General features: G+C 42.2%; 2 protein-coding genes across 2 annotated transcripts in view; both read left to right on the top strand.

Moving 5' to 3' along the window:
- The window catches only part of LOC134675421 (sodium- and chloride-dependent GABA transporter 1), a 341,033-nt gene that overhangs the window by 65,930 nt on the left and 250,810 nt on the right, over window positions 1-24,293 (top strand). The window lies entirely within an intron of this gene.
- The window catches only part of LOC134675461 (fibrillin-1-like), a 55,928-nt gene that overhangs the window by 29,657 nt on the left and 1,978 nt on the right, over window positions 1-24,293 (top strand). Inside the window, exons 21-25 of the mRNA XM_063533730.1 lie at window positions 317-474; window positions 1,606-1,701; window positions 4,523-4,650; window positions 5,278-5,417; window positions 22,820-22,970. Coding sequence (XP_063389800.1) covers window positions 317-474; window positions 1,606-1,701; window positions 4,523-4,650; window positions 5,278-5,417; window positions 22,820-22,970 — 673 coding nt within the window. The remainder of the gene's footprint in view (window positions 1-316; window positions 475-1,605; window positions 1,702-4,522; window positions 4,651-5,277; window positions 5,418-22,819; window positions 22,971-24,293) is intronic.

Below are 24,293 nucleotides of genomic sequence, written 5' to 3'. Positions count from 1 at the left end.
AAGTATGTAATTAGTTCATAAGTTTTCTAACACAATGTATTATTGTTATAGAAATGAAATGTAAGCGTAGGATACCATGTGGCCTAGAACAGAATTAATAAATTACACATTGATAAATAAATGAGTGGTCAAAGAATAAATAGATCTCACACCACCGAGACGGCAATTTTCTCTAAAATGAGATCACTCTGCTATGATGATACGACAAGAAGAAGAGAAAAAACGTCGTAGATGTTTTTACACCAATCGATCAATTGACGTGAATGAATGGCCAATAATAATATAATAATTTTAATAAACACTTGATTATTTCCAGATGTTAATGAATGCGCCACTGGAGAGGCGAAGTGTGGACCAATGCAGTACTGCACCAATCTGCCAGGCGGCTACCAGTGCAGTTGCCCCAAAGGGCACAGACTGGCTGGCGACCATGAGTGTGCTGATGTCGACGAGTGTGCTTTAGCTGGTAACCAGGTACGTAACCAATCTGCCAGGAGGTTACCAGTGCAGTTGTCCTAAAGGACACAGACTTGCTGGCGACCATGAGTGTGCTGATGTAGACGAGTGTGCTTTAGCTGGTAACCAGGTACGTAACCAATCTGCCAGGCGGTTACCAGTGCAGTTGTCCTAAAGGGCACAGACTGGTTGGCGACCATGAGTGTGCCGATGTCGACGAGTGTGCGTTAGCTGGTAACCAGGTACGTAACCAATCTGGTGATCTACCTTCTTCTTTTATAGAATTTTTCAAACTGGTTGGGTAGGCTGACAGGTGATCTCCATGTACAAATCTGACAAAATTATATTGAAAATGACACCTACCAGCAGCGTACCCATTGAGTTTGCAAAATACTATATCCTCCTAAGGCCCAGCCATACAAATGAAAAATCCAAAATTTGCCACTGAAATTTGAACTTACAATGCAGGGAATAGAGTCGAGTATGTTTTATTTCAAAGTTGAACGAAACAAAACAATTGCAACTCTATTCTTATTCCATTATGGTTGAAATTTCATCGAAATGATTAAGTACTACAGGTAGGACCTTGGGCCTGAGGAGGATATAGTTCTTATTCTAGCGAAGTTTCAAATACGACGACTGCTAGAACTGAACTAGTCACAAGGTTTTTCAACCACGAATGTATTCTTGGACCAGCAATCCTGGCATTTCAATTTTCCCTTGACTCTTCAGCCGTAGGATCTACCATTTACTTATAGGTGATCTACCAGGTGTCATGTTGTAGGTACTTACTTAATCGTATGTTAGAAATAGAAATTTGAAATTTATTTGCTAGAAATGTGGTAGGTACAGAAATTTGGTGGTAACATGCAATTTTGCGAGTTCAGCACATTTCGCCAATAATCTTGGCATGCAAATTATGTTCTGTTTTAACCTATATTATACTTGATACATTATTTACAAACTATTTACATAATCTGGGGGCACGGTCGTGCCAAGACGAGACATATCATATTACTCGCCATCGCATTAGAGTGGCAAATATAAATCATTAATTTAAATTTATATCTCTTGATAAAAATACATATTTCAAACCAAGCAAAAGTCAACATAATAAAATAAGAAATGAAATGTTTGTTTTTGTTTTAGTCGATATGCTCCCAAAATGCCAACTGCGTGAATACAGTTGGCTCCTACCAGTGTCAGTGCCACACAGGGTTCAGATCAGCTCCCGCCAACGATAAGGTAAGCTTATTCAATACGTTCATCATCATCATCATCATCATCGTCATCATTCTAGCCTTCAGTCGCCCACTGCTGAGCATAGGCCTCTCTTCGTGTACGCCACTTGTCCCGGTCCTGGGCTAGTCTCATCCAAAAGTGCCCCGCAATTTTCCGAATGTCATCCACCCAACGAGCTAACGGACGCCAGGCGCTTCTTTCATCCGAAAGCGGCCACCGATCCGTCAACATTTTGGTCCACTTGCCATCACTCTGCCTAGCAATACGTTATAATACTACATACTACGTACGTTATAATACTATTCAATACGTTACGGTACCGCTATCACCTGAAATAATCACAAATTTTGATCATTTGATGAACAGAGTAGGTCATTTCATGGTACTTGTTCTTTTTAGGGTTCCGTATCTAAAAAAATTGGGACCCCATTACTAAGACTCCATTCTGTATCACCAGGCTGTATAGTATCTCATGTACCGTGAAAGCTAGACAGTTGAAGTTTTCACAGATGATGTATTTCTGTTGCTGCCATAACAACAAATATTAAAACGTACGGAACCCTCGGTGGGCGAGTCCGACTCGACTTTTCCGGTTTTTTTTCACATACTCTTTAGTCCGTGTCTTTGGAGTAAAATTTAAACTGAAGCAAGAACAGGCAGTGCCAACCTGTCTTAAGGTGGTTCGCTTTTCATACAAAATTCAATCAAAGCTCATTAAGTAACTACACACTATTAGTACACAAATATTTCCGCATTTATCTTCTTTCGAATATTCGTTTGCGCGAAATTAACAGGAAAACAATGTTTCATACAGAAATCATGCAAAAATCATAGTTAACTTTTCCTCAATTTTACGTATGTGTGTGTCACAAATGTCGTGTACAGATACATTTGCGACGTTGCCATACCATTTCCGACGTTGCCGGGCTGACCACGGCTCGAATTTGGAGTGCCGTCATGTTTGTGCAATTTTGTTGACAACTTGACACTGATATTTGACAGGTAGTTAATTGACCTAAGCGAGAAGTTCGTCAGCTTAGCTAAGAACTATCATGGCGTGTTATGCAAACAGTCGCTTTTTTGCTTGCAAACGGAAGATTCCCGGTTCGATCCCCAGTCATTGTATGCTGGAACATAACTTTTTGTATTTTTGTTACACCTAAATTTCGTATTGTTTTTTTATTTTTATTTAATTTTTCTTATTATCATAAATCGATTATTAAGTATGGGCTACACGTATTCTTTTATTTTTACAAAGATAATTAGAAATTATACTCTACCTAATCTCTCTGATTTTTACAATCAGGACATCCTCACTGCAATAAAAACCGGGCAAGTGCGAGTCGGACTCGTGCACGAAGGGTTCCGTGCCGTAATGCAAAAAAAAAAAACAAAAAAATGCAAAAAAAAAACGGTCACCCATCCAAGTACCGACCACTCCCGACGTTGCTTAACTTTGGTCAAAAATCACGTTTGTTGTATGGGAGCCCCATTCAAATCTTTATTTTATTCTGTTTTTAGTATTTGTTGTTATAGCGGCAACAGAAATACATCATCTGTGAAAATTTCAACTGTCTAGCTATTACGGTTCGTGAGATACAGCCTGGTGACAGACGGACGGACGGACGGACAGCGAAGTCTTAGTAATAGGGTCCCGTTTTACCCTTTGGGTACGGAACCCTAAAAAGAAGTGTATAAAATTTCCTGTGGTTAAAAATAATGGATTTTGTCTATGAATGAAAAACACAATTATTACTATAGTTTGTTTTTTTTAGCATTAGAAATAAGGTAAACAATCTTGACGTGTCTTTTAATTGAAAAACACATTTTAAAAATAAGTTACGGCAAATATGTAACAATTATAAATCTAATACGATCATTTATATTCTTCTGCTTTCATAAGTAATCGTTGTTGATTTTTAAAAAACCTGATAACACTGAGTATGTGGAGGAAGCGCTGCTGGCCTAGCGAAAAGCAATTCGGAGGTCGCGGGTTCTAACCCCGGCTCGTACCAATGATTTTTCGAACTTTTGTACGAAATAGCATTTGATACCTACCTATATATACACCGATTTTTCGGTGAAAGAAAACACTGTGAGGAAACCGGACTAATCCAAATAAGTTTACTCTCTGGGTTGGAAGGTCAGGGCAGTCGCTTTCGTAAAAACTAGTGCGCATGCCAATTCTGGGATTAGTTGCCAAGCGGAGATTGAATATCTGGGAGACCGACCAAAGCTTACAAAACATAAAAACTCAAAAATGCGCGTTTTATCATAGACCTAGCTAAGAGATCAAACCCCTTATAGCAAATTTCATCGAAATCGTTAGAGCCGTTTCTGATACCATCCAAATATATAAATAAATAATTATATATCTAATAATTGCTCGTTTAAAGGTAAGATAACACAAAGGAGAAATAAAAAGAAATTACCTACTCGCACCAGTCTTGAACCCCAATCCTCTTGCACGTATTTCCACGAACATACCGTTACGCTATTGCAACATACTTACGTTGTGTGAAATTGTCTACTACAAGAATCACGGAAACACTGTTTGCATGTGTGAGTAATAGTAGGAAAAAGCGTGACAGCAACACTCCGTCGAATTAAAAAGGTGGTTTTTGCACAATGAAGTATTCAATGTTTATTTTAATAGTTCAATATTTACTTAAAGAGTGCGCGAAACATACTTTTAAGTATACAAATACCAAGACCATTTCACAAAAAAATAAAATCTGAAATTTTGCAAAAGTGGTGCCATCTAGCGAGAGTTAAGTTTTGAGTAACCTAGGCGAACCACCTTAAAAAGTTTGTTGTTTCTCAGGTGTGTGTGGACGTAGACGAATGTTCGGAGTCTCCAGTAGGCTCTCTGTGCGAGCAGCGCTGCAACAATGTGTGGGGCGACTACAAATGCTCCTGCCATCGCGGGTACAGATTGAATAAAGACAACAGGTTTGTACTTATTTTAATTTTTAACGAGCAGAAACGTCTGCGAACGATGCTACTTAGGGCATACTGAAAATTCCTGGAACTGGCCACTTAGAAAAAATAAGTCGTCTCATATATCAGAAACCAGAAACTTTCAGTACTGCCCACGTATTAGTAACAGCGTAGAAAAAAATTTAATGTGAATAAAATGCTGTCTTGGGTTAGACTTGAACTCACGGCCTCTGGAGTATCGATCCAGAGGCCGTGAGTTCAAGTCTCACCCAAGACAGTAATTTTTCCACTTTTAAATGTATTAGTACTGTTATACTGTAGGTTTGTACTTTTCTATATTCTTTCCTTTTGGCCCACTTTCTCCATCCCACTAATCCGGGATTAACCGGTTAAACCGTTAACACAGTGTCAAATGGTACTGGTAACCATGGTAACTCCAGGTTTAACCAGCTAACCCCGGGTCAGTGGAATGGTGCAAGTGGCGCTTACGTAAATTAGGTAAGTACCTACTAACTACAATACGTTAACGCTGAGTGAATATGTTTGGCTAATACGAATAATTATATAAGATTTTCATGTAAGCAAATATATTACACATAATAACGGACGGTTTAACCAATCAAACTAACTTAATTACAGGACGTGTTCCGACGTAGACGAATGCACAGAGTACAAGTCCAAGATCCTCTGCATCGGACGCTGCGTGAACGAGCCTGGCAGCTATAGGTGCACGTGCCCGACGGGCTACAGGCTCTCTGAAGACAAGAGGAGCTGTGTTGGTAAGTCTGTCATAGTCACCCGTCCTGTCAATGTCATGTCATGTCATGTCATGTCAGGTCATGTCATGTCATGTCATTGCATCGGACGCTGCGTGTACGAGCCTGGCAGCTATAGATGCACCGTGCCCGACGGGCTACAGACTCTCTGAAGACAAGAGGAGCTGTGTTGGTAAGTCTGTCAGTAGTGTGTTTGTACCGGTCCGGGGCCAGAACTTTTCCGCTAGAGGGCGCCAGTATGTATGCGCAAGGTAGTGACAATTTAGTTCACCCTACTCCCCGCTAGATGGCGCCACTGTCTATGCGCAACGTTAGTTCCAAAGGTCTCCGCTAGATGGCGCCACTGGTTAGTTCACTCTACTCCCCGCTAGATGGCGCCACTGTCTATGCGCAACGTTAGTTCCAAAGGTCTCCGCTAGATGGCGCCACTGGTTAGTTCACCCTACTCCCCGCTAGAGGCGCCACTGTGTATGCACAACGTTAGTTCCAAAAATATCCGCCAGCCCCGCCGGAGGGCGACAGTATGTATGCGCCGCTGGTTAGTTCACTCTACTCCCCGCTAGAGGCGCCACTGTGTATGCGCAACGTTAGTTCCTAAAATTTCCGCCAGCCCCGCTGGAGGGCGACAGTATGTATGCGCAAGGTTAGTTCTAAAAATCCCCCGCCAGAGGGCGACAGTATGTATGCGCAACGTTAGTTCCAAAAATCCTCACCAGCCCTGCCTGGGGGCGACAGTATGTATGCGCAACGTTAGTTCCAAAAATCCCCACCAGCCCTGCCTGAGGGCGACAGTATGTATGCGCAACGTTAGTTCTAAAATTCTCCCGCCAGAGGGCGACGGTATGTATGCGCAACGTTAGTTCCAAAAATCCTCACCAGCCCTGCCTGGGGGCGACAGTATGTATGCACAACGTTAGTTCCAAAAATCCCCGCCAGCCCTGCCTGAGGGCGACAGTATGTATGCGTAACGTTAGTTCCAAAATTATCCGCCAGCCCTGCCTGGGGGCGACAGTATGTATGCGCAACGTTAGTTCCTAAAATCCCCACCAGCCCTGCCTGGGGGCGACAGTATGTATGCGCAACGTTAGTTCCTAAAATTTCCGCCAGCCCCGCTGGAGGGCGACAGTATGTATGCGCAAGGTTAGTTCCAAAAATCCTCACCAGCCCTGCCTGGGGGCGACAGTATGTATGCGCAACGTTAGTTCCAAAAATCCCCACCAGCCCTGCCTGAGGGCGACAGTATGTATGCGCAACGTTAGTTCTAAAATTCTCCTGCCAGAGGGCGACAGTATGTATGCGCAACGTTAGTTCCAAAACCATCCGCTATGAAATGTTTAGATGTCTCCACTTTGTATGTGAGTTGTTGAATCGCTTAAATGAATAGATATCGCTAGTGGCGCCTTCGTCGGTGGACACCGCTAGTTAATTCCAAAAATCCCCGCCAGCCCCGCCCGAGGGCGACAGTATGTATGCGCGACGTTAGTTCCAAAAATCCCCGGCTGAGGGCGACAGTATGTATGCGCAACGTTAGTTCCAAAAATTTCCGCCAGCCCGGCCAGAGGGCGATAGTATGTATGTACAACGTTAGTTCCAAAAATCCCCGCTAGCCCCGCCTGAGGGCGACAGTATGTATGCGCAACGTTAGTTCACTCTACTCCCCGCTAGAGGCGCCACTGTGTATGCGCAACGTTAGTTCCAAAAATATCCGCCAGCCCCGCCGGAGGGCGACAGTATGTATGCGCAACGTTAGTTTCAAAACCATCCGCTATGAAATGAATAGATGTCTCCACTTTGTATGTGAGTTGTTGAATCGCTTAAATGAATAGATATCCCTAGTGGCGCCTTCGTCGGTGGACACCGCTAGTTAGTTCCAAAAATCCTCGCCAGGCCCGCCAGAGGGCGACAGTATGTATGCGCAACGTTAGTTCCAAAAATCCCCGCTAGCCCCGCCTGAGGGCGACAGTATGTATGCGCAACGTTAGTTCTAAACTTTCCCCGCCAGAGGGCGACTGTATGTATGCGCAACGTTAGTTCTAAAACCATCCGCTATGATATGTATAGATGAGCAGCCGTCTGAGTATTTCTAAAAAAGTCCGCAGAGTCAGAGGGGGTTCATGGTAAGTTAATTAATCTTGGTCAAGCAAATCTAGTCAGTAGAAAAAGGCGGCAAATTTGAAAAATCGTGGGCTAGCAACACTACGTTTGAATAGTTCGAAAATCGTGTGTCATTTATATCTTATCTGTGGAACTGTTTTGTTTACATTTCATCGCTGTTCGATGTACATTCCTGCCTTTTGTTCGTTTCCTAGGGATACCATACTTTAGTTTGCTTTACATTGCTTCTGACATATCCGGCTTGATAGACTATCGATTCGCTTAACAATATAGATGTCGCTAGTGGCGCCTCGTCAGTGGACACCGCTAGTTAGTTCCAAAAACATCCGCTATGAAATTGCAAAAAGGCCCATCATGTTTGTTTTAAAATATGAGGCATATATCGGCGTTTTTTTTAATACCACGTCAGTGGCAAACAAGCAGACGACCCCGCCTGGCAGTAAGCAGTCACCGTAGCCTATGAACGCCTGCGAATTTTATAGTTTACACGGATGCATACTTTTATTTGCAGTTGGTTTTGTCGCTTGTGCTTATCAAATGTATGGAGTTTATAGTTTACCAACCGTAAAGGGGTTTTTCTTTTATGATACCACATTGGTGGCAAATAAGCATACAGTCCGTCTGATGGTAAGTTGTTACCGTAGCCTTTGGACGCCTGCAACTCCAGGGTGGATACAAGCGCGCTGCCGACTGCCCAAAGATTCAATAACTTTGTTTTAAAATATGAGGCTTATATCGGCGTTTTTTTTAATACCACGTCGGTGGCAAATAAGCAGACGACCTCGCCTGACAGTAAGCAGTCACCGTAGCCCATGGACGCCTGCGAATTCTATTGTTACCACGGATGCATTTTTATTTGCGGTTGGTTTTGTCGCTTGTGCTTATCAAATGTATGGAGTTTGTAGTTTACCGACCGCAAAAAGATCCAGATTTTTTTTTTATATACTACGTCGGTGGCAAACAAGCATCCGGCTCACCTGATGGTAAGCAGCCACCGTAGTGAAACGTGCTATTTTAAAGGGGTTAAATAAATTGCAAAGCTCCGGCTTGTTCAAAGAAAGCTATAGCACGTTAGCACAAAAAAAATGAAATTAAATACTTAGTAAAAATGTGGTGTCTAAAATTGCTTGCTAGAGGAACCTAATTTGGGAGATGAAAAAGCGAACACAAATTATATTATAGAAACTTTATTAATCCTAAGATCTTGCCAGTGGTAAGTTAGTGATTTAATCCTAACCTGCGAATCTGTGTGAACCTTTAACTTGATTTGACGACACCTAATTTTAGAACTTAGCTCAGTGGACAGCTGGGCCGCTTAACAGGTCCAGAATAAAGCTTCACACAGAATTCTACTTATTTAAGAACTAATTTATTTTAATACTAAATAACTATGTACCAGGATTTTCAAATGTCTTTATCTTACTTTAGTGGTTGCTCAAAATTCTAAATTTACTCTAAACTTTGCAGCTGGCGCTGATGCCCTACTAAATTAAATCATGGAAAGGACCGACCTCAGAATTTAAACGTTCCTCAGATGCAGCGGGGTGACAGGCTGCTTTCCCCGGTGAAGCTAGATGCTGAGCAGTGACGTAGAGCTCAGGGGCCGCGCACGTGGTACCAAAGTGACGTGGCAGAGGCAGATGGCGTGCTTAAATTCCTCGCTCCAGGAGGTCTCCAAAACTAAATTGACTTCTAGGATTTTGAAGCTTTTGAGATAAATTACTCAACGCATGAAATAAATGAATGAATCAATGAATGAATAAATAAATGGATAAATCCCGGCTCCTGAAAACCGAGAAAAGGTTATATTAGCCTACGCCCTTTATGGCCGCTAGAAAAGAGATGAAACCATTGGAAATTTGGCTCACCGCACTGGTAGCTGCTAAGCCTTCTGGCGGAGCGCTCCCTTCCCTCGAGCAGGAGTCTCTCTGCAAAGAACCACAATCTGGTTAAGAACAAACCCACAACGTCTCGCGCCATTGTGGAGTTGATCACCACGAAATTTAATTTCTACTCACTCAGTGGAGCTTCCGAAGGACTCAAGCCGTTTCCATCTTTCAGACCACCATGCCGAAAGTGTGGTCTTCCCACAAATTGGGCTCTTGCGAGCGAGTGTCCCCAGAGGGGTTCCCAAATCAAATGTGCCTATCATTCTCGAATGATCTCCAATATGGAGTCCCTGAGAGCCCTATTAACAAAAGGTAGGGTGGCAGTCCCTTGAAGACACAAATCCCACGAAAATTCTGTCTGAATTATTTAGACAATATCACTCCTGAGCCTAAGAAATATATTTTTACCATTTAATCTAATATTGTTTCATTCCAGAGCCACTTTGTAAGTCTGTAATTTCTATGTTTTGTTTTAAATCGGAATTGTTTTTTATCTTATAAATCCTACCTACTTCATACAAAGTTTTCCTGGAGTGACAACATAAATATCTCAAGTTTTAATTATTTTTAGTCATATGACAACCCCGACAACAGATAAGCATCGAGAGGTGCATCTGAATGCAACAGATTATGCATAGAAATGCAATCAATGAGGTTTGTTTTGGACACCGTTAAAAACGTTGAAATAAGAAGAGGTATTTTTCTTTTAATTATCAATCGACCCAAAATATTTATATTAAATTTAGAAAAATGTGCTACGTTACAGTAGCCTTTGGACGCATGCAAGTTCAGACTTTTGAAACCTATACATCATCATCATCATCATCATTATTATCATTAGACCCTCAGGAAAACCTCGACAGGGGACACCTCCGGCCCCCCTGCTCATGTAGTATTTAGGGTTTCTAGCACACTTATTTACGGTTGATTTTGTCTCTTTTGGTTATCAAATGTAGTTTGTAGTTTGCAGACTGCAAAAAGGCCCAGATTTTTTTTTTTTTTAATAATACGTCGGTGGCAAACAAGCATCCGGCTCACATGATGGTAAGCAGTCAACGTAGCCTATGGATGCCTGCAACTTTAGAGTTGTTACATGCGCGTTGCCGACTGCAAAAAGGTTCAATAAGTTTTTTTCTTTTTTTATATACCACGTCGGTGGCAAACAAGCACACGGCCCGTCTGGTAGTGAGCAGTCACCGTAGCCTATGGACGCCTGCAATTCCGAGATGTTACATGCGCGTTGCCGATCGTTGAGATGTAGACCGTGACGTTCGAAAACAAAAAGTCGTATGTGACTGTAAACTTCCATTCACCGTAGAATTTGACAGATAGAGAGAGTTTGATGTATTTGTATGAAATTATAAGCAAATATCAGCCGTCATGAATTAAGTATTGTAACCTTAGTCAGATAATGAAGCTTATTTGAAAGATTATTAACTCTAAGTACTAGAAATAAAGTAGATTTTACTAATGCTGTAATTCTGTAATGCGACATGGTCATGAAACTCGTGCGATGTTGGGGGTATACTCTTCAATCTTTTCGATCGGAATGGTCAGAGGTCAGAGTTCAGAGGTCAGAAAGTCCGTGAGGGACAGAACATACGCAAAGTGACGAAATTGAAAACACGTTTTAATATACCTGACAACATATCAAGCATAACCTACGTAACTTGGTCGGGTTATTTGTTACCTAACATAAACCATACTAAATTCACTGTGGGGAATTTAAAAAAAATGTGAGAATGTGACAAGGACAAACAATAATAACGCTTTCTCTGCTACTCCTACTGAAAGATTACATAAGACTATCTCGTTTGGTCATTTCCCCCTCCCCCTCCCCCTCCCCCCACCAGTTCCAATTATAATATCATAAACAGAGCTCGGATAGGGTGAGCTATTTGCCTTATATATGACATAAGACATGTCAAATTATAAGGCAAATAGCTCACCCTATCCGAGCTCTGATCATAAATGAGATCACAATACCTGCAACCTGTAACTGACGCATACGCTTTCTAAAATTAATTAAAAAATCAGAAAATAACAATGGAGTACGTCATTGAACTCGTTGCGAGGCTGTGGTTTAGTAACAAGGGGTTAGGGTACAATTATAAATGTGGAGATAGCGAAGAAACAAATATTGCATTCATCTCATCAATCGAGGCGCTGGCACCTGACGTGGACATTTACAAGTGGGAGGCGGCCCGGATCGATCTCAAGAAGCTGATCAAAGAACTTCTGGAGGAGAGGAGCATCCTTCAGTTACACTCGGGATACCATGCGGAGGGGCTTTTGCTGGAGGTGCTAAGAAAACACAACATTAGATCATTCCTCTCCGTGCCTCTTAAACAGAAAACTTTAATCTGGAAAGACGCGGGGGTGTGGTTCGTAGAGGTGACCAACCCGAAAATCATCAAGAGAACTTATGTGTTTTTTGACTTCGAATAAGTGTACGTCTGTGTATGTCTGAAATAAAAAAATGTTTAAAAGTGAATGACTATTTATTTATTTACCAATCATTTAGATATTTTATAATGTTCCCAATGCGAGTACAAAAAAGAAATGCAAAAGCTGGTTTTTCAAAATTCGTTGTTAAGGGGCTCCTTGGCGCTAATGACATTCGATCTGAATCCCTTAGTTTTCTAATGTTTTTGAAGTGAGAACTTCTTTAGCGGCGCTGGGAACTTTCTGAGGGGGGAAAAAAAAAATAAACTCGAGACAGCGATCACGTGATCGTAACGTTTAGATGACCACTCAATTAGATGGCAATTAAATCAATAAAGAAAAACTCAATGACATTACATGAAAAAGGTTCTAATCTTGTACGGGTTGAAATACGAGGATCTCACAGCTACATTCAAACTTTATATCACTCAAATATAATTCAATAAAGCTACATCTTGATGAAATCGCTAATAAAAGTGAACTCTAGTAATGGTGAATAAAACTCAAAATATCATGATCAAATATATTTAGATGCGAGATCTGCAAGGTATCAAGGATCTGGTAACTTTACAATTTCTATTCGAATTTTAAACAATTAACTCTACAAATTTGAATTTCTAATTTTAAACAAGCTCACTGATCAGCAATTTCGGACTAAAGTGTTTCAATAGAAAGGAGGATGGGTCAATTATACATAGTGCTGCAGACATTTTGGACTAGTCATTGAGTTTTCACTTCTGTCGGCACTCCCGGAGTGCAATCCGTTGTTTTTTTGTAGCTATAATAGCAACGACTTTTAGCAATATAGTATGCCATATTTACGTCAAAGTTCATTGTCTTCGAGATATTCGACATCAAGTTGAACAATTTTAGGCCAATAACCTGGTTTTCTGGCCATAGCTTTTGTGTTAATTATTTTAAAATTGACATTTCTGACCAGTTTTTAGAGACGTCAAAGACGAACCCAAATATGCAGATTTCGTTCATGTAAGATCCTTCACAGCAATCCAGTTACGATAAAAGTGTTATTTTTAGACAATGTTTAAAAAAATCATAAAAAAATTAGTATTCATTAGTTTCAAAATCCGGTAGACAAGAATGGAGATTAAAGATTGAAGAACAGATAGCCATTTGTCTTATAATTCTATCTGTAGTGTAAATGTAGAAGTAAAGGCTAAAAACCGCGGGGAGCCCCTTAAGGTGAGGTTGTGTACTGGTAAAAGCTGATTACTGTGGATAATAGTATGTAGAGCAATGTCTCAGAGTTACTAAGCGTGTGTCATCATCGTCGTTAAAAATATATCAAGTCTCGATTTCAAACAAAAACAAGACCTAACCTAATCAAAGCAAGTGCTATACCATCTACATATTATGCATAGTAGGTTCTGCCATCTTGTGGGTCCCATTGGAAGCATAAACGTCACATTTACGTCTCACGCCAAAAATCGGCTCCTATGCTGTATAGTTCATGCATGCTCCCTATTGTCAGTTCAGTACGGTGGCGCTTAAGCAATGTCAATGTGAAAACAAATCCGTTTAAAATTACAAGGAGGGATTTCATATCATCGCTAAGTAGGCGAAAGTGTGTCTGTCTGTCTGTCTGTCTGTCTGTCTGTCTGTTACCTCTTCACGCTTAAGCCGCTGAACCGATTTAGTTGAAATTTGGTATAGATATAGTTCGAGTCCTGGAGAAAATCAGGGAAATCATTCCTGAAGAGAGTGCAAAGGCGGGTGGAATTGAAAGAGTTAATGAATTGCCTAATGATTGAAGTAAGCAATGAGCATATTGAATGATTGCTATTAGCATTATCCAGGCGCTATACCTACTTTTGCTGCTGTCACTAATTCCACGCAAACAAAGTCGCGGACAAAAGCTAGTATTTCAATATTTTCGCTAGGATTTTTTTTATTGTTTAGTACAAAAATCAACTTTACTTAAATGTAATAAGGTTGACATCTATGTTGCGGGGTAGCAGAACTTCTGTGATTGTAGCTCAACTATGCGACGCTAGATGGGCTACTCGTATCTTCAAAAATAAAAATCGTAGATGCAATTTCGACATAATTTCCTTTACTGTAAAGTTCAAATTATTGTAATGGGCTAGGGCTCATAGGATAATCTCTTTCGAAATAAGAAAATATGGTCAATCATCCTTTAGATAGCGTTGCGTTTGTAGTAGTGTGCATGTTGACGACATAGGTTTCCAGACCGCAGAGAAGCATTATATATTTGTTAATGCCTGGAAGATTGAGGCCTGTCTGCCCATGCTGATGCTCTGAGCTTATTGAATTGCCTTTCTTGGAACTCTTCAACGTACTTTCGGTCATTGGTTCATTTGTCTTAGAGTTTGGTAAAATGACATTCGGTGTATATGTTCAGTGGGCATGCTAAGGGTTATATTTGCAAAAACCCAGGCGTTGACTTTGGTTAATGCTTGAGAGCTCCATGTGCATTTGGCCTGTTTAGTGTCCATATTATACAGACGCACTGCTTGCCACCATTTGAATATTGTCTTTAGAGCTCTTTGCATTAGGTTGGATATCGTGTGGAAGAAGAAGTTTTGGGTAGAAACGATGTTAGACTAATAATGGACTGACGGATATAGGCTGTCAGTAGTCCTTTTTCCCTGCTTTTGCTATGAAGTTTACCTTGACCCGAGTGCAATTATCTGGTACGATTCACCACGTGAAACTTGCTGTGAATATTATGGCCAGATGCAGATTGCTGTAAAAGCGCCGCTGATTTAAATCAAAAAGTTTGGTCTAAAGATGTTTGTTGCTATATTCCAGTCGATATTGCGTGCCACTGTGGATTCGAGGATTCCTATGGGCGCAAAGCTGTGTTTATTACTCGTTGAGTATGAACCGGGGAAGTGGGTGTCTCTGAGCAAGTTCCTCTTCCGTGTTCATAAATGTGCCATCTAGTGTTTAAGGAGACCGAGATAGTTGGTTGGTGTCTTGGAGAGTATTATGTAAGTTCATGCTCCTTTATGAGTTTGGGCAATATCAGGAGGCACCCCGTACGATTGCCCTGTCTAGACGGAACCTTCTCCATTATCTTATTTTTGCCTCCCATATTTGTTTATTATATTCAGTCAATGCTCTATGATACCCGTAGTACCATACCCATTCTGTTAACAATTAAAACAGATCAATTCCAAAACCTGTTCTGTTGTGATCTGTTCTGTTCTATCTTGTTCTGTTCTTTTATGTTCTGTTCTATCTTGTTCTGTTCTGTTCTATCTTTTTCTGTTCTAACCTGTTCTGTTGAGAGCTGTTCTGTTGTGATCTGTTCTGTTCTAACCTGATCTGTTATGATCTGTTCTGTTGTGACCTGTTCTGTTGTGACTTGTTCTGTTGCCGCGCGCACCCGAGTTGCATACATTCAGTTAGTAGCTCGGTACCACTTACAGGGCTAGTGGGTCTCATTTGAAATGTTCTTTGTCTTATGGGCAGTTGTGTTAAAATCTGTCACAACCCTACTGTGTTCTTATGAGGTGTCTGCATTAACGCAATCATCAAGGGCGTCGGTTAATAATGCTAATAGCAATCATTCAATATGCTCATTGCTTACTTCAATCATTAGGCAATTCATTAACTCTTTCAATTCCACCCGCCTTTGCACTCTCTTCAGGAATGATTTCCCTGATTTTCTCCAGGACTCGAACTATCTCTATACCAAATTTCAACTAAATCGGTTCAGCGGCTTAAGCGTGAAGAGGTAACAGACAGACAGACAGACAGACAGACAGACACACTTTCGCCTACTTAGCGATGATATGAAATCCCTCCTTGTAATTTTAAACGGATTTGTTTTCACATTGACATTGCTTAAGCGCCACCGTACTGAACTGACAATAGGGAGCATGCATGAACTATACAGCATAGGAGCCATCTGATTTTTGGCGTGAGACGTAAATGTGACGTTTATGCTTCCAATGGGACCCACAAGATGGCAGAACCTACTATGCATAATATGTAGATGGTATAGCACTTGCTTTGATTAGGTTAGGTCTTGTTTTTGTTTGAAATCGAGACTTGATATATTTTTAACGACGATGATGACACACGCTTAGTAACTCTGAGACATTGCTCTACATACTATTATCCACAGTAATCAGCTTTTACCAGTACACAACCTCACCTTAAGGGGCTCCCCGCGGTTTTTAGCCTTTACTTCTACATTTACACTACAGATAGAATTATAAGACAAATGGCTATCTGTTCTTCAATCTTTAATCTCCATTCTTGTCTACCGGATTTTGAAACTAATGAATACTAATTTTTTTATGATTTTTTTAAACATTGTCTAAAAATAACACTTTTATCGTAACTGGATTGCTGTGAAGGATCTTACATGAACGAAATCTGCATATTTGGGTTCGTCTTTGACGTCTCTAAAAACTGGTCAGAAATGTCAATTTTAAAATAATTAACACAAAAGCTATGGCCAGAAAACCAGGTTATTGGCCTAAAATTGTTCAACTTGATGTCGAATATCTCGAAGACAATGAACTTTGACGTAAATATGGCATACTATATTGCTAAAAGTCGTTGCTATTATAGCTACAAAAAAACAACGGATTGCACTCCGGGAGTGCCGACAGAAGTGAAAACTCAATGACTAGTCCAAAATGTCTGCAGCACTATGTATAATTGACCCATCCTCCTTTCTATTGAAACACTTTAGTCCGAAATTGCTGATCAGTGAGCTTGTTTAAAATTAGAAATTCAAATTTGTAGAGTTAATTGTTTAAAATTCGAATAGAAATTGTAAAGTTACCAGATCCTTGATACCTTGCAGATCTCGCATCTAAATATATTTGATCATGATATTTTGAGTTTTATTCACCATTACTAGAGTTCACTTTTATTAGCGATTTCATCAAGATGTAGCTTTATTGAATTATATTTGAGTGATATAAAGTTTGAATGTAGCTGTGAGATCCTCGTATTTCAACCCGTACAAGATTAGAACCTTTTTCATGTAATGTCATTGAGTTTTTCTTTATTGATTTAATTGCCATCTAATTGAGTGGTCATCTAAACGTTACGATCACGTGATCGCTGTCTCGAGTTTTTTTTTTTTTTCCCCCCTCAGAAAGTTCCCAGCGCCGCTAAAGAAGTTCTCACTTCAAAAACATTAGAAAACTAAGGGATTCAGATCGAATGTCATTAGCGCCAAGGAGCCCCTTAACAACGAATTTTGAAAAACCAGCTTTTGCATTTCTTTTTTGTACTCGCATTGGGAACATTATAAAATATCTAAATGATTGGTAAATAAATAAATAGTCATTCACTTTTAAACATTTTTTTATTTCAGACATACACAGACGTACACTTATTCGAAGTCAAAAAACACATAAGTTCTCTTGATGATTTTCGGGTTGGTCACCTCTACGAACCACACCCCCGCGTCTTTCCAGATTAAAGTTTTCTGTTTAAGAGGCACGGAGAGGAATGATCTAATGTTGTGTTTTCTTAGCACCTCCAGCAAAAGCCCCTCCGCATGGTATCCCGAGTGTAACTGAAGGATGCTCCTCTCCTCCAGAAGTTCTTTGATCAGCTTCTTGAGATCGATCCGGGCCGCCTCCCACTTGTAAATGTCCACGTCAGGTGCCAGCGCCTCGATTGATGAGATGAATGCAATATTTGTTTCTTCGCTATCTCCACATTTATAATTGTACCCTAACCCCTTGTTACTAAACCACAGCCTCGCAACGAGTTCAATGACGTACTCCATTGTTATTTTCTGATTTTTTAATTAATTTTAGAAAGCGTATGCGTCAGTTACAGGTTGCAGGTATTGTGATCTCATTTATGATATTATAATTGGAACTGGTGGGGGGAGGGGGAGGGGGAGGGGGAAATGACCAAACGAGATAGTCTTATGTAATCTTTCAGTAGGAGTAGCAGAGAAAGCGTTATTATTGTTTGTCCTTGTCACATTCTCACATTTTTTTTAAATTCCCCACAGTGAATTTAGTATGGTTTATGTTAGGTAACAAATAACCCGACCAAGTTACGTAGGTTATGCTTGATATGTTGTCAGGTATATTAAAACGTGTTTTCAATTTCGTCACTTTGCGTATGTTCTGTCCCTCACGGACTTTCTGACCTCTGAACTCTGACCTCTGACCATTCCGATCGAAAAGATTGAAGAGTATACCCCCAACATCGCACGAGTTTCATGACCATGTCGCATTACAGAATTACAGCATTAGTAAAATCTACTTTATTTCTAGTACTTAGAGTTAATAATCTTTCAAATAAGCTTCATTATCTGACTAAGGTTACAATACTTAATTCATGACGGCTGATATTTGCTTATAATTTCATACAAATACATCAAACTCTCTCTATCTGTCAAATTCTACGGTGAATGGAAGTTTACAGTCACATACGACTTTTTGTTTTCGAACGTCACGGTCTACATCTCAACGATCGGCAACGCGCATGTAACATCTCGAAATTGCAGGCGTCCATAGGCTACGGTGACTGCTCACTACCAGACGGGCCGTGTGCTTGTTTGCCACCGACGTGGTATATAAAAAAAGAAAAAAACTTATTGAACCTTTTTGCAGTCGGCAACGCGCATGTAACAACTCTAAAGTTGCAGGCATCCATAGGCTACGTTGACTGCTTACCATCATGTGAGCCGGATGCTTGTTTGCCACCGACGTATTATTAAAAAAAAAAAAATCTGGGCCTTTTTGCAGTCTGCAAACTACAAACTACATTTGATAACCAAAAGAGACAAAATCAACCGTAAATAAGTGTGCTAGAAACCCTAAATACTACATGAGCAGGGGGGCCGGAGGTGTCCCCTGTCGAGGTTTTCCTGAGGGTCTAATGATAATAATGATGATGATGATGATGATGATGTATAGGTTTCAAAAGTCTGAACTTGCAAGCGTCCAAAGGCTACGGTGGCTGCTTACCATCAGGTGAGCCGGATGCTTGTTTGCCACCGACGTAGTATATAAAAAAAAAATCTGGATCTTTTTGCGGTCGGTAAACTAATAACTCCATACATTTGATAAGCACAAGCGACAAAACCAACCGCAAATAAAAATGCATCCGTGGTAACAATAGAATTCGCAGGCGTCCATGGGCTACGGTGACTGCTTACTGTCAGGCGAGGTCGTCTGCTTATTTGCCACCGACGTGGTATTAAAAAAAACGCCGATATAAGCCTCATATTTTAAAACAAAGTTATTGAATCTTTGGGCAGTCGGCAGCGCGCTTGTATCCACCCTGGAGTTGCAGGCGTCCAAAGGCTACGGTAACAACTTACCATCAGACGGACTGTATGCTTATTTGCCTCCAATGTGGTATCATAAAAGAAAAACCCCTTTACGGTTGGTAAACTATAAACTCCATACATTTGATAAGCACAAGCGACAAAACCAACTGCAAATAAAAGTATGCATCCGTGTAAACTATAAAATTCGCAGGCGTTCATAGGCTACGGTGACTGCTTACTGCCAGGCGGGGTCGTCTGCTTGTTTGCCACTGACGTGGTATTAAAAAAAACGCCGAGATATGCCTCATATTTTAAAACAAACATGATGGGCCTTTTTGCAATTTCATAGCGGATGTTTTTGGAACTAACTAGCGGTGTCCACTGACGAGGCGCCACTAGCGACATCTATATTGTTAAGCGAATCGATAGTCTGTCAAGCCGGATATGTCAGAAGCAATGTAAAGCAAACTAAAGTATGGTATCCCTAGGAAACGAACAAAAGGCAGGAATGTACATCGAACAGCGATGAAATGTAAACAAAACAGTTCCACAGATAAGATATAAATGACACACGATTTTCGAACTATTCAAACGTAGTGTTGCTAGCCCACGATTTTTCAAATTTGCCGCCTTTTTCTACTGACTAGATTTGCTTGACCAAGATTAATTAACTTACCATGAACCCCCTCTGACTCTGCGGACTTTTTTAGAAATACTCAGACGGCTGCTCATCTATACATATCATAGCGGATGGTTTTAGAACTAACGTTGCGCATACATACAGTCGCCCTCTGGCGGGGAAAGTTTAGAACTAACGTTGCGCATACATACTGTCGCCCTCTGGCGGGCCTGGCGAGGATTTTTGGAACTAACTAGCGGTGTCCACCGACGAAGGCGCCACTAGGGATATCTATTCATTTAAGCGATTCAACAACTCACATACAAAGTGGAGACATCTATTCATTTCATAGCGGATGGTTTTGAAACTAACGTTGCGCATACATACTGTCGCCCTCCGGCGGGGCTGGCGGATATTTTTGGAACTAACGTTGCGCATACACAGTGGCGCCTCTAGCGGGGAGTAGAGTGAACTAACGTTGCGCATACATACTGTCGCCCTCAGGCGGGGCTAGCGGGGATTTTTGGAACTAACGTTGTACATACATACTATCGCCCTCTGGCCGGGCTGGCGGAAATTTTTGGAACTAACGTTGCGCATACATACTGTCGCCCTCAGCCGGGGATTTTTGGAACTAACGTCGCGCATACATACTGTCGCCCTTGGGCGGGGCTGGCGGGGATTTTTGGAATTAACTAGCGGTGTCCACCGACGAAGGCGCCACTAGCGATATCTATTCATTTAAGCGATTCAACAACTCACATACAAAGTGGAGACATCTAAACATTTCATAGCGGATGGTTTTGGAACTAACGTTGCGCATACATACTGTCGCCCTCTGGCAGGAGAATTTTAGAACTAACGTTGCGCATACATACTGTCGCCCTCAGGCAGGGCTGGTGGGGATTTTTGGAACTAACGTTGCGCATACATACTGTCGCCCCCAGGCAGGGCTGGTGAGGATTTTTGGAACTAACCTTGCGCATACATACTGTCGCCCTCCAGCGGGGCTGGCGGAAATTTTAGGAACTAACGTTGCGCATACATACTGTCGCCCCCAGGCAGGGCTGGTGGGGATTTTAGGAACTAACGTTGCGCATACATACTGTCGCCCCCAGGCAGGGCTGGCGGATAATTTTGGAACTAACGTTACGCATACATACTGTCGCCCTCAGGCAGGGCTGGCGGGGATTTTTGGAACTAACGTTGTGCATACATACTGTCGCCCCCAGGCAGGGCTGGTGAGGATTTTTGGAACTAACGTTGCGCATACATACCGTCGCCCTCTGGCGGGAGAATTTTAGAACTAACGTTGCGCATACATACTGTCGCCCTCAGGCAGGGCTGGTGGGGATTTTTGGAACTAACGTTGCGCATACATACTGTCGCCCCCAGGCAGGGCTGGTGAGGATTTTTGGAACTAACGTTGCGCATACATACTGTCGCCCTCTGGCGGGGGATTTTTAGAACTAACCTTGCGCATACATACTGTCGCCCTCCAGCGGGGCTGGCGGAAATTTTAGGAACTAACGTTGCGCATACACAGTGGCGCCTCTAGCGGGGAGTAGAGTGAACTAACCAGCGGCGCATACATACTGTCGCCCTCCGGCGGGGCTGGCGGATATTTTTGGAACTAACGTTGTGCATACACAGTGGCGCCTCTAGCGGGGAGTAGGGTGAACTAACCAGTGGCGCCATCTAGCGGAGACCTTTGGAACTAACGTTGCGCATAGACAGTGGCGCCATCTAGCGGGGAGTAGAGTGAACTAACCAGTGGCGCCATCTAGCGGAGACCTTTGGAACTAACGTTGCGCATAGACAGTGGCGCCATCTAGCGGGGAGTAGGGTGAACTAAATTGTCACTACCTTGCGCATACATACTGGCGCCCTCTAGCGGAAAAGTTCTGGCCCCGGACCGGTACAAACACACTACTTCTGTCATAGTCACCCGTCATGTCAATGTCATGTCATGTCATGTCAGGTCATGTCATGTCATGTCATTGCATCGGACGCTGCGTGAACGAGCCTGGCAGCTATAGATGCACGTGCCCGACGGGCTACAGACTTTCGGAAGACAAGAGGAGCTGTGTTGGTAAGTCCGTCATAGTCACCCGTCATGTCAATGTCATGTCATGTCATTGCATCGGACGCTGCGTGAATGAGCCTGGCAGCTATAGGTGCACGTGCCCGACGGGCTACAGACTCTGAAGACAAGAGGAGCTGTGTTGGTAAGTCCGTCATAGTCACCCGTCATGTCAATGTCATGTCATGTCATTGCATCGGACGCTGCGTGAACGAGCCTGGCAGCTATAGGTGCACGTGCCCGACGGGCTACAGACTCTCTGAAGACAAGAGGAGCTGTGTTGGTAAGTCCGTCATAGTCACCCGTCATGTCAATGTCATGTCATGTCATTGCATCGGACGCTGCGTGAACGAGCCTGGCAGCTATAGGTGCACATGCCCGACGAGCTATAGACTCTCTGAAGACAAGAGGAGCTGTGTTGGTAAGTTTGTTGGTGTGTGCTAGTAGTGGTATGAATAAGTCAAAGACCAAAGTCATGACTAACGGCATAAAACATAGAAGGAATTGAGGTAAACGGAGAACATATTGCATAAATATGTCCCTGAATTTATTTGGGTCAAACAGTCTCTTTCTAGGCGTAACAAGAAAAAGAGGTCGACAGACGGACCGAGAACGCCTGGAAGAGCTATTGGTCCATGAAACACCTCATGAAGGGAGACCTAGCTCTGTCTCTCAAACGTAGGCTCATGGACATGTGCATACTTCCAGTCAGTTGGACAAATAACACATCCATTTTTGTCATGCGACATCTATTAGCCACACGGCGGAGTCCTAAATGGCAAACAGACAGACAGACAGACAGGCAAAACAGCCTCTCTAAAGAGTGTAAAGACACAAGGAGGTGTACTGGTACAGCTTTTAAGAAGCTAGAAACTTGTATCCTTATCTGTTTATGTTCTTAACATTAAATCGCTTGACAAGTCCGAGGCCGGTAAGATTGATATAATGGTATGTTACATTCAAGTATGTAGTTTTCTTTGGATTGAAAATGACAATATTCCTTACCAGATATCGACGAGTGCGAAACGGGCGAGGCCCCTTGTGCCAGCACAGCGGGAACAGTCTACGGTGGCGTAAGCGACGTCTGCCTCAACACTCGCGGCGGGTATCGTTGTGAGAGGATAACGTGTCCCAGGGGATACCAGCTCGAGAGCAAACAGTAAGACTGAACTTATACCTCACGGCTCTTGTACAAGGTGAAGACAAAGGTGCAGTCTATGGCAGCGTCAGCGAAAATTAGATGCGGTCTTAGAGGGTACCAGCTCGAGAGTAAACAGTAAGACCCTAAACTTATACCATGTGGCTCTTGCACAAGGTGTAGACAAAGGTGCAGTCTACGGTGGCGTCAGTGACGTCTGCCTGAATACTCGCGGCGGGTATCGTTGTGAGAGTATCACGTGTCCAAGGGGGTACCAGCTCGAGAGCAAACAGTAAGACTGAACTTATACCTCATGGCTCCTGCACAAGGTGTAGACAAGGTGCAGTGTACGGCAGCGATAGCTAGAATTAAGTGTCTTAGGGGGTACCATCACCCCGAGAGTAGTTCCGTCGCTGGACGCATTCGAAATACAATGTTGTACAGTCACCTGCAATAATATGTTACACAGCGAAGGCCGCAAAAATATCTGACACGATCTTATTTATAGAGCCGTAAGAGCGTATCACATATTTTTGCGGCCTTTGAAGAGTAGCATATTATTGCAGGTGACTGTACTGTATTCTACTAGCCTCCTGAGTCCCCCTTGCAGTTTTGAATTTGGAACCTTCTGCATTTTAATTCCAAATTCCATTTGGATTAAATTCTTTATAAAGGCCTCAGGGACTCAGGAGGCTAGAGATATTTTATTTTTATTTTATTTAGAAATTTAATTCAGGCAACAAGGCCCATATTACAAATACCTTACCTACAGACTAACATACATATGTATTTTATAAACTTAAAACTAAACACTATTTAGAAGATAAAACGGCGTGGCTCCATTGCATCGGCTGCTCTTGTGTCGGATTCGGCAGTTTGCCCCGGAACCTCCGAAACACGACACCTTTCGGCCAGAAGTCGGCGCACTCGATGGTCTCCTGCAGCGGTCGCGGCACGCACACCACAAAAGAGTTGAAGTGCACGTAGTGGCGCGATCGAAGCTGGAACACCCTCAGCGTGTAGCCGGTCTTCTGGTGTACATACTCCACCACTTCAGCAGCCGTGCCGGTATAATGCAGGCGCGATACGTACAGCGCCTTACTCGGTGTAGCAATCCGCAAGATATGGTATTAATTATGGTATAGATACCCACATCAAAATTGAAGCGTTTGAAATGTGACGATTGTGCAAAGGCTGTTTAGTCGAGACAAACTAGCGAGAGGTGTGTACGTTTTGTCAAGTTCTCGCAAACCATATAAGCTATGCACGAAAATACCGTCCTAATAAAACCTGGTGGATAAGTACTGTTATTGGCTTGTACGTAAATTCAATGATGACGTGTAA

This window comes from Cydia fagiglandana, chromosome 22 (genome assembly GCF_963556715.1).
Source record: "Cydia fagiglandana chromosome 22, ilCydFagi1.1, whole genome shotgun sequence".
Taxonomy (NCBI): domain Eukaryota; kingdom Metazoa; phylum Arthropoda; class Insecta; order Lepidoptera; family Tortricidae; genus Cydia; species Cydia fagiglandana.
Note: the sequence above shows the minus strand (reverse complement) of the source record. Positions and strands in the feature narration are given on the sequence as shown.